The sequence below is a fragment of the Kogia breviceps genome, chromosome 20 (genome assembly GCF_026419965.1).
Source record: "Kogia breviceps isolate mKogBre1 chromosome 20, mKogBre1 haplotype 1, whole genome shotgun sequence".
In the NCBI taxonomy this organism is placed as follows: Eukaryota; Metazoa; Chordata; class Mammalia; order Artiodactyla; family Physeteridae; genus Kogia; species Kogia breviceps.
In genome coordinates this window covers 25,276,383-25,289,101 of record NC_081329.1, presented here as the reverse complement: position 1 = coordinate 25,289,101, position 12,719 = coordinate 25,276,383, and the positions used below count along the sequence as shown (strand labels likewise).

Here is a 12,719-nt window from a genome sequence, read left to right as displayed (position 1 = left end):
TATCAGCTGCTGTCTCCTACATCTATTTCATATTTCAAGCAAACCAAGCTGAGTGGAACATACACTCAGCTTTCTTTCATTTGCTAATGTTGACCTTTCAATTGCTAATGTTGGCCACTGAGACTTCTCACTCCCCCATAGGGTTTAGCATCAATTATGCCTAATTGAATTACATATTCATCAATGTCCCTTTCAAATACTATAGCTTCCACACCATTCCTGAAAGCCCTAGTTAGACATGATTTTTTTTTTTTCTTTTTTTTTTTTTTGCGGTACGCTGGCCTCTCACTGTTGTGGCCTCTCCCGTTGCACAGCACAGGCTCCCGACGCGCAGGCTCAGTGGCCATGGCTCACAGGCCCAGCCGCTCCGCGGCATGTGGGATCTTTCCAGACTGGGGCACGAACCCACGTCCCCTGCATCGGCAGGTGGACTCTCAACCACAGCGCCACCAGGGAAGCCCTAGACATGATTTTTTTTTTACAAATCCTCCCTAGCGTCATCTACCTCTCTTCAGACATTTATCATAACTTCATTCAATACACTTACACGTGTACTGGTCTTATACCTATTAGTTGCTATGAAGGTCTAGAGATCAGTGTTTGCCTCCTACCCTTCTTGGAATACTCTGAAAGGCCTAGCCTAGTGTATTAAACTGGTATACAGTTAATAAATTAAGCCATCTTGAAACTTGTTAATTATACTCAGGCTTTTTGACTTATTCAAAATCTGACATCTAGTGAATAAGTTCAGAACTAATAAAATCAATAATCTAGGGTGATACCAGACTGGACTTAGGATGAGGCTAAATTTTCAGTTAGTCTGAGGAGACAAAGTTCAAAAGCATATACTCTTTCTGTTATATGTTAAAAATAAAAGTTATAAATTTTTTAAGTTGAGTCAAATGATCTTACTTTCAGATCCAGCACAAGCCCATAGTTTATTTAATTTCTTTGAGCCTCAGTTTCCTTATCTATAAGCAGGCAGTGACAGCATTATTTACCCCAGAGAGCTATTGAAAAGACAATAAGATAATGTCTATCAAATGCTTAAATAAGGCCTGGTATGTAGTCAGTGCTCAACAAACATTAGCTAGTATGATCACTATTCTCATCATAACTCCTCATCAGCCAAATTAGCCAAGCCGATAACGAATAGTCTTGAAATTCTTTTATACTGGAGATCCTATCCAAATTTGGTCTTCTAATTTGGGCTCTATCATTACACAGTAATCAAAAGAACTTAAAGACGACACAGAAACCACCAACTGTGGAGAAGGAAGCACACAAAAATAATATCCAGGAGGAAAGATTAGAGAAACTGAATTTATGCTGCTTAAAAAGGTGTTTGGTGGGCTTCCCTGGTGGCGCAGTGGTTGAGAGTCCACCTGCCGATGCAGGGGACACCGGTTCCCGCCCCGGTCTGGGAAGATCCCACATGCCGCGGAGCGGCTGGGCCCGTGAGCCATGGCCGCTGAGCCTGTGTGTCCGGAGCCTGTGCTCCGCAACGGGAGAGGCCACAACAGTGAGAGGCCTGTGTACTGAAAAAAAAAAAAAAAAAAAAGTGTTTGGTGAAAGATTTATGTCTTGAAAAAGTATTTAGAATTCAGAAAAATGGAAACAGTGAATGCCTGGTTTTATTTCCAGTGAGAATATTAACTTCCATACAAAATTAGGTCTTAAAGTTATATAGAGCAGGAAAATAAAAAACTCTACCATACTGGAGTACACCAGGCAAGGGAGCTGTGGAGTCATTTAAAGATATGACTGTACATGATATTCCAAAGATGATGTTACTATGACCTCATTCAAATGAGGTAATGGTGGTGGCTTAAGCAGTCATATAACAATGTGAGAATCTGAGAAGCTACCGTAGGTGGTTCTGATTGCTTCCCGTTCTTACCTGAACTCTCGTCCAGACTCTCCTCAGAGACATGCTCATTTTGATGGACCCACTCGCCATTGCATTTGAAGAATATTTGCATGGCCGGCCTTGCTTTGCACCTCAGTGCAATGGGGTTGCTCTTGATGATATAAGCATCACCTGGCTCCTCTATGAAATGAGGCAGTGTCCCAGGAGCTGATGGGATGGATTCAGGGAGGACTTCGCCATTGTCAGTTCCTGTGAAATTGAAGAAGATATTAGAACACAGTCTATACTGACAGCACATACATCAGGCCAAAAAGAACAACCTGCTTTAATAATCTGTGCTGGAAAACTTTGCATCCTAACAAAGCATGCTTGTAAGCCCTGTGCAGATGAATTATCTTCTAGAGACTGAATTAGCATGATATGGTACCTTTAGATAGACACACATTCAGTATTACTGGACAAGTGAAAACAATGAATAGGAGACCCTCTCAAACTACAGTTTTGAATCTGCCTTTGCTGAAAGACCTGAGATAAACATCTGTGTGGTGACAGGCTAAATCTTAAGATTCAGTCTGGTGAAGTGTTCAATAAGGGACCCAAGCTGCCTCAAAACTTTGAAATAATGGAGGGAATAGATTTGGTTTTCCCATAAATGAGTGTAAATGATGGTGACGTTGGTGGAGGATAGTCGATCATAAGACATGTCCAAAAGATTCCAAACTGTCCACTTTCTTTACCTATGAAACTTTGAAGATTGTCTGGTATTCTACCTTGGATAGCGTTTCTTCCCCAAATTTACTAAACCTTCTAAAAGGAATACACATTTCTTCTGCTTGTCTTTGACCATCATTCTTTGCACCCAGCACTCCTGACCCCAAAAGCTACCTCACTTTTAAGGTTATGAACTAAAACAAATCACTACAAGCTATAAGTTTTTAGTTTAATATCTACAGTTACATCTGTTCAAACGGAAGAAACAGATGCGAATCTCCCCAAGTATAGGGAACTGAGGAGTGGAGAGAAACAATATGAAAAGGAAAAAGCATAAGCCAAGACTTTGCTTCATTGTCTCTTAACTCCATTTAGCAAGGACTTAAGTCCCAGGAAACTAGCACAAAGTCAAGGGAAGAAAGATGTAACTGCTGAGCGATGTGGAGCATAACCAAGAGAACCCCTATCTCGTGCCTTCCCACGGCCATTCCGGAGAAAGAACAAAGCAAGCAAAGATTTCAATAACCCGATCAACTATGTCCCAGAGAGGATCACTCCCATTCAAAGCAAATCAGTCTTTAGGGCTAAGCTGGAGAAACGGACCGAATGAAACCACTGGAACAATCTAGTTCAAAAGGAGACAGCCTGGAGACCAGGTGCATTCTGTGTCCTAACCAGGCTTTCTGGGTGCCATCAATGCAATTCTGAACAAACAGAGCCTCTGATTATTCCTATTCAAGTCAATAACCTAAATGAGTAAGCACTGTCAAGGATAAACATAATTCACAATATTAGGGTTATACAGGTTATACAGGTTTATACAGGTTATACAGGGTTATACAGGTTATACAGGTTTTAAGAACCTGTAGAGAGAATTAGTAAATGTAAAAGAGAGGGGACTAGGACACAGGAGGAATGACTGCCTATAATTATATGTTTATATAAGGAAGAAAATAAAAGACACTGAGCTATGAAAAAGACTGCTTGCCAAAGGGAATACATAAGCACTATGTCATGCCACTAAAATGAATTAAACACAATAGTTTGATTCTCCAAATTTTTTTCATTAAATGTATCAACTTAAGGGGGGGAAAGGCCTCACATATTAAAGAGTTTGAGATTTATAAGCTTTCAAGTGCATTTGTAATAGAAAAGTTAACTCATGTTAATAGAAAAGCTAACTCACAGAAGGACCAAAAAAGCATCATAACACAAATATTCCAAATAATAAGAGAGCAAACAGTTTAAATTATAAAAGTTAGATAAACTCCCTCAGAAAATAAAATGAGTCCATATCACATGGAATAAGAAGGGTTTCAGGATAGAATATGAGAGGGTTGTTTTTGTTTGTTTTTGCTTTTTTGCGGTACGCGGGCCTCCCACTGTTGTGGCCTCTCCCGTTGCAGAGCGCAGGCTCCGGATGCACAGGGTCAGTGGCCATGGCTCACGGGCCCAGCCGCTCCGCGGCATGTGGGATCTTCCCGGCCCGGGGCACGAACCGGCGTCCCCTGCATCGGCAGGTGGACTCCCAACCACTGCGCCACCAGGGAAGCCCGAGAGGTGCTTTTTAAAAATGTTTTAAATTATATTCACAATGGACTTCATAAAATATATCATATATTAATTCATTTTGTTACTGACTGCTCACAGCAATTTCCATCTTCAATAAATACCAAGTCCCCTCAGGCTTCTGTAAATCCATGCATTAGAGGAAATGACAAAGGTATTAGAAGATTTTATGTGGGCATCAAACAGCTCACACTCCCATCAGGGGCTTGAGTTCTGTCCAAAGTAATTCACTGTTGCAGAAAAGGGTCACCTGATAAAGAATATATGCAGAGCCCCATGGTGGTAGCCTGAGTGAACAGGGGTGTAAGTGCTAAATGCTGAATGAGGTGTTTTTGCTTAATTAGTAACAATGCATAAATTAGTAACAATGCGTAAATGTCAGAAGTAACTACTGACATGGGGTGACGGTCACAAAAAACCAATTTGTAAGTAAATAATGAGACCACATTTAACCAGCTTAAGTAAAATGACATACAAAGGTATTGGATGATAACATAAATAGAGTTTTAACCATCTGAGTCACAAAACAGAGAGATCTGAAAGCAATTAGGTTACCTTCCTGCTATTTCAGTAAATCCCCACTACATAAAATAACAAGTTCAGTCTTCATCTAAAACAGAGCAGGAGAGTGGAATGGGAAAATTGGCTGTAAGTGTCCTGGCTATCTCAAGGACCTCCATTAAGAATCAGTCAATCTTACAAAACAGAAATAGACTCCCAGACATAGGAAACAAAGTTATGGTTACCAAAGGGAATATGGGGTGAGGGGAGATAAATTAGGAGCTTGGGATTAACATATATACACTACTGTATATAAAATAGGTAAGCAACAAGGACCTACAGTATAGCACAGAGAACTATACTCAATAACTTGTAATAGCCTATAATGGAAAGGAATTTAGGTACAGAGCAAAACAAAACAAAAATATATATATGTGTATAACTGAATCACTTTGCTACACACTTGAAACTAACACACCATTGTAAATTAACTATACTTCAATTTTTTAAAAAAAGGAAAAACAATTTACAAAAGAATCAATCAATGTTCAGAGGAGGAAAAGAAAAGGCAGAATGTAACATTCTATCTTAACTATTACTGAGGCCACGTTAATATCATGTATGTATAGGAAACAGGCCAGGGTCCGGGAAAGCAAAAAATAACAAAAAAAATCAATTTATGAGGGTAAGAGTGGAAAGGTGAGACACTGTGCATATACATTTCTATATGTATTACCATTTATTTGCATCCTAAGAAATGAAATACAGTAAGTGAAAATAGAAAAGTTACATATTTTCCGTTTTTGTTGTTGTTTGCTTTGTATGTATAGTGAAGTGTTAGGAGTGCTGTTTGCCTTATACTGATCCCTCTCCCCCGCTCCCCTCCCCAGGATCCTCCCCAGGCTCAGACTTGAATTGCTGGCATAGCAGCGCCCTGCCCTGCACATGCCTCCCTTGCAACAAGAAGGCTGCTACCCCAGGAAAGTAGCCCCTTCTTAACCCATCAGGCTGGAAAGTTGCCAATGGAAGTTTCAAGCTGCGGCGTAGAAGTTGCTGACAACCAGATTGACTGGTTCGAGATGGAAGAGGAGAAGGACGTGCTCTCACTCCCTCATGCGAGAGCACCGGAATCACAACTAACTGCTGAACAATCATCGACAAGAAGACAGTGGAACTCACCAGAAAAGATACCCCACATCCAAAGACAAAGGAGAAGCCACAATGAGATGGTAGGAGGGGCGCAATCACAAAAAAATCAAATTCCATAACTGCTGGGTGGGGGACTCACAAACTGGAGAACACAAACCACAGAAGTCCACCCACTGGAGTGAAGGTTCTGAGCCCCACGTCAGGCTTCACAACCTGGGGGTCTGGCAATGGGAGGAGGAATTCCTAGAGAATCAGACTTTGAAGGCTACTGGGATTTGATTGCAGGAGTTTGACAGGACTGTGGGAAACAGAGAATCCACTCTTGGAGGGCACACACAAAGTAGTACGTGCATAGAGACCCAGGGCAAGCAGCAGTGACCCCATAGGAGACTGAACCAGACCTGCCTACTAGTGCTGGAGGGTCTCCTGAAGAGGGGAGGGGGGGTGGCTGTGTCTCAGCATGAGGACAAGGACACTGGCAGCAGAAGTTCTGGGAAGCACTCCTTGGCGTGAGCCCTCCCAGAGTCTGCCATTAGCCCCACCAAAGAGCCTGGGTAGGCTCCAGTGCTGGGTCGCCTCAGGCCAAACAACCAACAGGGAGGGAACCCAGCCACACCCATCAGCAGACAAGCACATTAAAGTTTTACTGAGCTCTGCCCACCAGAGCAACAGCCAGCTCTACCCACCACCAGTCCCTCACGTTAGGAAACTTGCACAAGCCTCTTAGACAGCCTCATCCACCAGAGGGCAGACAACAGAAGCAAGAAAAACTAAAATCCTGCAGCCTGTGGAACAAAAACCACATTCACAGAAAGGCAAGATGAAAAGGCAGAGGGCTACGTATCAGATGAAGGAACAAGATAAAACCCCAGAAACAAACTAAATGAAGTGAAGAGAGGCAACCTTCCAGAAAAAGAATTCAGAATAATGAGAGTGAAGATGATCCAGGACCTCGGAAAAAGAATGGAGGCAAAGATCGAAAAGATGCAAGAAATGTTTAACAAAGACCTAGAAGAATTAAAGAACAAACAGATGAATAACACAATAACTGAAATGAAGAATACACTAGAAGGAAGCAACAGCAGAAAAACTGAGGCAGAAGAACAGATAAGTGACCCGGAAGACAGAATGATGGAATTCACTGCCGCAGAACAGAATAAAGAAAAAAGAATGAAAAGAAATGAAGACAGCCTAAGAGACCTCTGGGACAACATTAAATGCAACAACATTCGCATTATAGGGGTCCAGAAGGAGAAAAGAGAGAGAAAGGACCCAAGAAAATATTTGCATAGATTATAGTCAAAAAATTCCCTAACATGGGAAAGGAAATAGCCCCCCAAGTCCAGGAAGCGCAGAGAGTCCCATACAGGATAAACCCAAGGACAAACACACTGAGACACATAGTAATCAAATTGGCAAAAACTAAACACAAAGAAAAATTATTGAAAGCAACAAGAAACTCTATGAGCCAGGAGGGAGTGGCATGACATATTTAAAATGATGAAAGTAAAGAACCTACAAACAAGATTACTCTACCCAGCAAGGATCTCATTCAGATTTGATGGAGAAATCAAAAGCTTTACAGACAAGCAAAAGCTAAGAGACTTCAGCACCATCAAACCAGCTCTACAACAAATGCTAAAGGAATTTCTCTAAGTGGGAAACACAAGAGAAGAAAAGGACCTACAAAAACAAACCCTAGTCAGTTAAGAATATGGTAATAGGAACATACATATTGATAATTACCTTAAACGTGGAAAGATTAAATGCTCCAACCAAAAGACACAGGCTCGCTGAATGGATACAAAAATAAGACCCATATATATGCTATCAAGAAGAGACCCACTTCAGACCTAGAGACACATACAGACTGAAAGGGAAGGGATGGAAACAGATATTCCATGCTAATGGAAATCAAAAGAAACCTGGAGTAGCAATACACATATCAGATAAAATAGACTTTAAAATAAAGAATGTTACAAGAGACGACACTATATAATGATCAAGGGGCCAATGCAAGAAGAAGATATAATAATTATAAATATATATGCACCCAACATAGGAGCACCTCGATACATAAAGCAACTAACAGCTGTAAAAGATGAAATCGACAGTAACACAATAATAGTGGGGGACTTTAACACCTCACTTACACCACTGGACAGATCATCCAAACAGAAAATTAGTAAGGAAACAAGCTTTAAATGACACAATAGACCAGATAGATTTCACTGATATTTATAGGACATTCCTTTCAAACACAGCAGATTACACTTTCTTCTCTAGTGCACACAGAACATTCTCCAGGATAGATCACATCTTGGGTCACAAATCAAACCTCAGTAAACTTAAGAAAACTGAAATATCAAGCATCGTTTCTGACCACAACACTATGAGATTAGAAATCAATTACAGGGAAAAAACGTAAAAAACACAAACACATGGAGGCCAAACAATACATTAGTAAATAACCAAGAGATCACTGAGGAAATCAAAAGGGAAATCAAAAATACTTAGAGATAAATGACAATGAAAACATGACGATCCAAAACCTATGGGACGCAGCAAAATCAGTTCTAAGAGGGAAGTTAATAGCAATACAATCCTACCATAAGAAACAGGAAACATCTCAAACAATCTAACCTTACACTTAAAGGAACTAGATAAAGAACAAACAAAACCCAAAATGAGCAGAAGGAAAGAAATCATAAAGAGCAGAGCAGAAATAAGTGAAATAAAAACAAAGAAAATAACAGCAAAGATGAATAAAACTAAAAGCTGGTTCCCTGAGAAGATAAACAGAATTGATAAACCATTAGCCAGACTCATCAAGAAAAAGAGGGAGAGGACTCAAATCAATAGAATGAGAAATGAAAAAGGGAAAGCTACAACAGACACTGCAGAAACGCAAAGCATCCTAAGAGACCACTACAAGCAACTTTCTGCCAATAAAATGGACAACCTGGAAGAAATGGACAAATTCTTAGAAAGGTATAACCTTCCAAGACTGAAGCAGGAAGAAATAGAACATGTGACAGACCAATCACAAGTCATGAAGTTGAAACTGTGATTAAAAATCTTCCAACAAACAAAAGTCCAGGACCAGTTGGCTTCACAGGTGAATTCCATCAAAGTTTTCGAGATGAGCTAACACCCATCCTTCTCAAACTCTTCCAAAAAAATTGCAGAGCAGGACACACTCCCAAACTCATTCTATGAGGCCACCATCACCCTGATACCAAAAGCAGACAAAGATACCACAAAAAACGAAAATTACAGACCAATATCACTGATGAATATACACGCAAAAATCCTCAACAAAATACTAGCAAACAGAATCCAACAACAGATCAAAAGGATCATACACCATGAACAAGTGGGGTTTATCCCAGGGCTGCAAAGATTCTTCAATATATATAAATCAATTGGTGTGATACACCATGTTAACAAACTGAAGAAGAAAAACCATATCAACTAAATAGATGCAGAAAAAGCTTTTGACAAAATTCAACACCCATTTATGATAAAAACTCTCCAGTAAGTGGGCATAGAGGGAACCTACCTCAACATAGTAAAGGCCATATATGACAAACCCACAGCAAACATTCTCAATGGTGAAAAACTGAAAGCATTTCCTCTAAGATCTGGAATAAGACAAGGATGTCCATTCTCACCACTATTATTCAACATAGTTTTGGAAGTCCTAGCCATGGCAATCAGAGAAAAAAAAGAAATAAAAGGAATACAAATTGGAAAAGAAGAAGTAGAACTGTCACTGTTTGCAGATGACATGACACTATACATAGAGAATCCTAAAGATGCCAACAGAAAACTACTAGAGCTAATCAATGAATTTGGTAAAGTTGCAGGATACAAAATTAATGCACAGAAATCTCTTGCATTCCTATACGCTAATGATGAAAAGTCTGAAGGAGAAATTAAGGAAACACTCCCATTTACCACTGCAACAAAAAGAATAAAATAACTAGGAATAAACCTACCTAGGGAGACAAAAGACCTGTATGCAGAAAACTATAAGACACTGATGAAAGAAATTAAAGATGATACAAACATATGGAGAGATATACCATGTTCTTGGACTGGAAGAAACAACATTGTGAAAATGACTATACTACCCAAAGAAATCTACTGATTCAATGCAATCCCTATCAAACTACCAATGGCATTTTTCACAGAACTAAAACAAAAAATTTCACAATTTGTATGGAAACGCCAAAGACCCCGAATAGCCAAAGCAATCTTGAGAAAGAAAAACGGAGCTGGAGGAATCAGGCTCCCTGACTTCAGACTATACTAAAAAGCTACAGTGATCAAGAAAATATGGTACTGGCACAAAAACAAATATAGATCAATGGAACAGGAGAGAAAGCCCAGAGATAAACCCACACACCTATGGTCAACTAATCTATGACAAACGAGGCAAGGATATACAATGGAGAAAAGACAGTCTCTTCAATAAGTGGTGCTGGGAAAACTGGACAGCTACATGGAAAAGAATGAAATTAGAACACTCCCTAACACCATACACAAAAATAAACTCACAATGGATTAGAGACCTAAAGGTAAGACCGGACACTATAAGACTCTTAGAGGAAAACATAGGAAGAACACTCTGACATTAATCACAGCAAGATCTTTTTTGATCCACCTCCTAGAGTAATGGAAATAAAAACAAAAATAAACAAATGGGACCTAATGAAACTTACAAGCTTTTACAAAGCAAAGGAAACTACAAACAAGATGAAAGACAACCCTCAGAATGGGAGAAAATACTTGCAAACGAAGCAACGGACAAAGAATTGATCTCCAAAATATATAAACAACATATGCAGCTCAATACTAAAAAAACAAACCCAATCCAAATAAGGGTGGAAGACCTAAATAGACATTTCTGCAAAGAAGACATACAGATGGCCAAGAAGCATATGAAAACTGCTCAACATCACTAATTAGAGAAATGCAAATCAAAAGTACAATGTGGTATCACCTCACACCAGTTAGAACGGGCATCATCAGAAAATCGACAAACAACAAATGCTGGAGACGATGTGGAGAAAAGGGAACCCTCTTGCACTGTTGGTGGGAATGTAAATTGATACAGCCGCTATGGAGAACAGTATGGAGGTTCCTTACAAAACTAAAAGTAGAATTACCATATGACCCAGCAATCCCACTATTGGGGATATACCCAGAGAAACCCACAATTCAAAAGGACACATGCACCCCAATGTTCACTGCAGCACCATTTACAATAGCCAGGTCATGGAATCAACGTAAATGCCCAATGACAGATGAATGGATAAAGAAGATGTGGTACACATATGCAATGGAATATTACTCAGCCATAAAAAGGAACAAAATTGGGTCATTTGTAGAGACGTGGATAGATCTCGAGACTGTCATACAGAGTGAAGTAAGTCAGAAAGAGAAAAACAAATTCCGTATATTAAAGCACACATGTGGAACCTAGAAAAATGGTACAGATGAACCGGTTTGCAGGGCAGAAATAGAGACACAGATGTAGAGAACAAACATATGGACACCAAGGGGGGAAGTGGCAGGGGGCGGGGATGGTGGGATGAATTGGGAGACTGGGATTGACATGTATACACTAATATGTATAAAATGGACAACTAATAAGAACCTATGTATAAAAAAAGAAAATAAAAAATTTGCTGACAACCATAATTAAAAAGAATATGAAAAATATATATATGTGTGTCACAATCACTTTTCTGTACAGCAGAAATTAACGTAACATTATAAATCAACTAACTATACTTCAATAATTTTTTTTTTTTAAGTTGCAGACAAATCCCATCCTTTGGAGGGGATTGGGATGTGGGGTAGTGGTGATGACTTACTTTAATAAATGGTTTTATGGAAGATTGCATGGGGATTTTGGACTTCAAGGTAAATGTACTTGTAATCTCAATACATTGGCCACTGCTGTATAATTCAGTTTATAGTTTTAAACTTGGTGTGAGAAATGCTGATGACTGACCTGCCAACTGCCTTCTCCCACCTGGTAGAGGCACTGAGTAAACTCAGTCACGGACTGAGTTTACTTCTTCGCAGGTGGGAATGGCCACATGACACCCCTCGGTGGCAAATGAGTCATAAACAGAACTTTCCGAGATAGCTTTTATTTTCCTGATAAAAGGAATAAGTGTGGTAGGTATCAACCTTTCTATTTTTTGTTCCTGTCTTACCTGGGGAAGGATCACAAGGAAAAGTCGAAGAGGGACACAGAGATACCAGCTCTGACAACAAAGAGGCTGAACACACACCAGGAGGCATGTGTGTGCAGATAATTTCTTATTTTTTTAAAAATCAGGTTTTCTGTTTTTGCAGAAAATACTCCTCACTGATACACCCAGGTCTACCTTCTTAAAGCCAGAGCGCCAAGCTTCACTATTAAATGCCAGTGCACTCAGTGTTAAGTAGTTTGGGGGAAGCTAAAAAAAACATGGAAACTATGATAGCAGAGAGAAAAATAAGAGCTGCCACTTATTGAATGGTTACAGGTTATGGTAATGAGGCTTCTACATGGATTAAGTCTTTTACATTTGACACCATCACTCCAAGGTGGGGAGAGCGAGGACCCCCTTTTGCATTTGAGAAAACACTTCGATTACGTGTCTTGTCTAACGTTATGTAGCTTAGTCAGAACCTGAACACAGATCTGACTGAAACACCTCACAATTTCATTTCAGTTCAAGTGAATGGACCCTTAGAAGTGGAATAGGGTCATTTAGTGAGTGCCTGTCTTACGGCAATTATGTGCAGTTCATAAAACCAAAAGATAATGAGACATAATGTAAGTGGTGAGGAACCACAGGATAAAGTCTAATATTCATCTTAAAGATCGCTCAGTGATCCCTTTGGCTGGACTGTA

General features: G+C 39.8%; 1 protein-coding gene across 9 annotated transcripts in view; it reads right to left on the bottom strand.

Moving 5' to 3' along the window:
* UNC5D (unc-5 netrin receptor D) overlaps window positions 1-12,719 on the bottom strand; it is a 567,718-nt gene that overhangs the window by 239,791 nt on the left and 315,208 nt on the right. For all 9 annotated transcript variants that reach the window (XM_067022440.1, XM_059049202.2, XM_067022443.1 and 6 more), the window contains exon 2: window positions 1,901-2,119. In XM_067022440.1, the coding sequence (XP_066878541.1) occupies window positions 1,901-2,119 (219 nt within the window). The remainder of the gene's footprint in view (window positions 1-1,900; window positions 2,120-12,719) is intronic.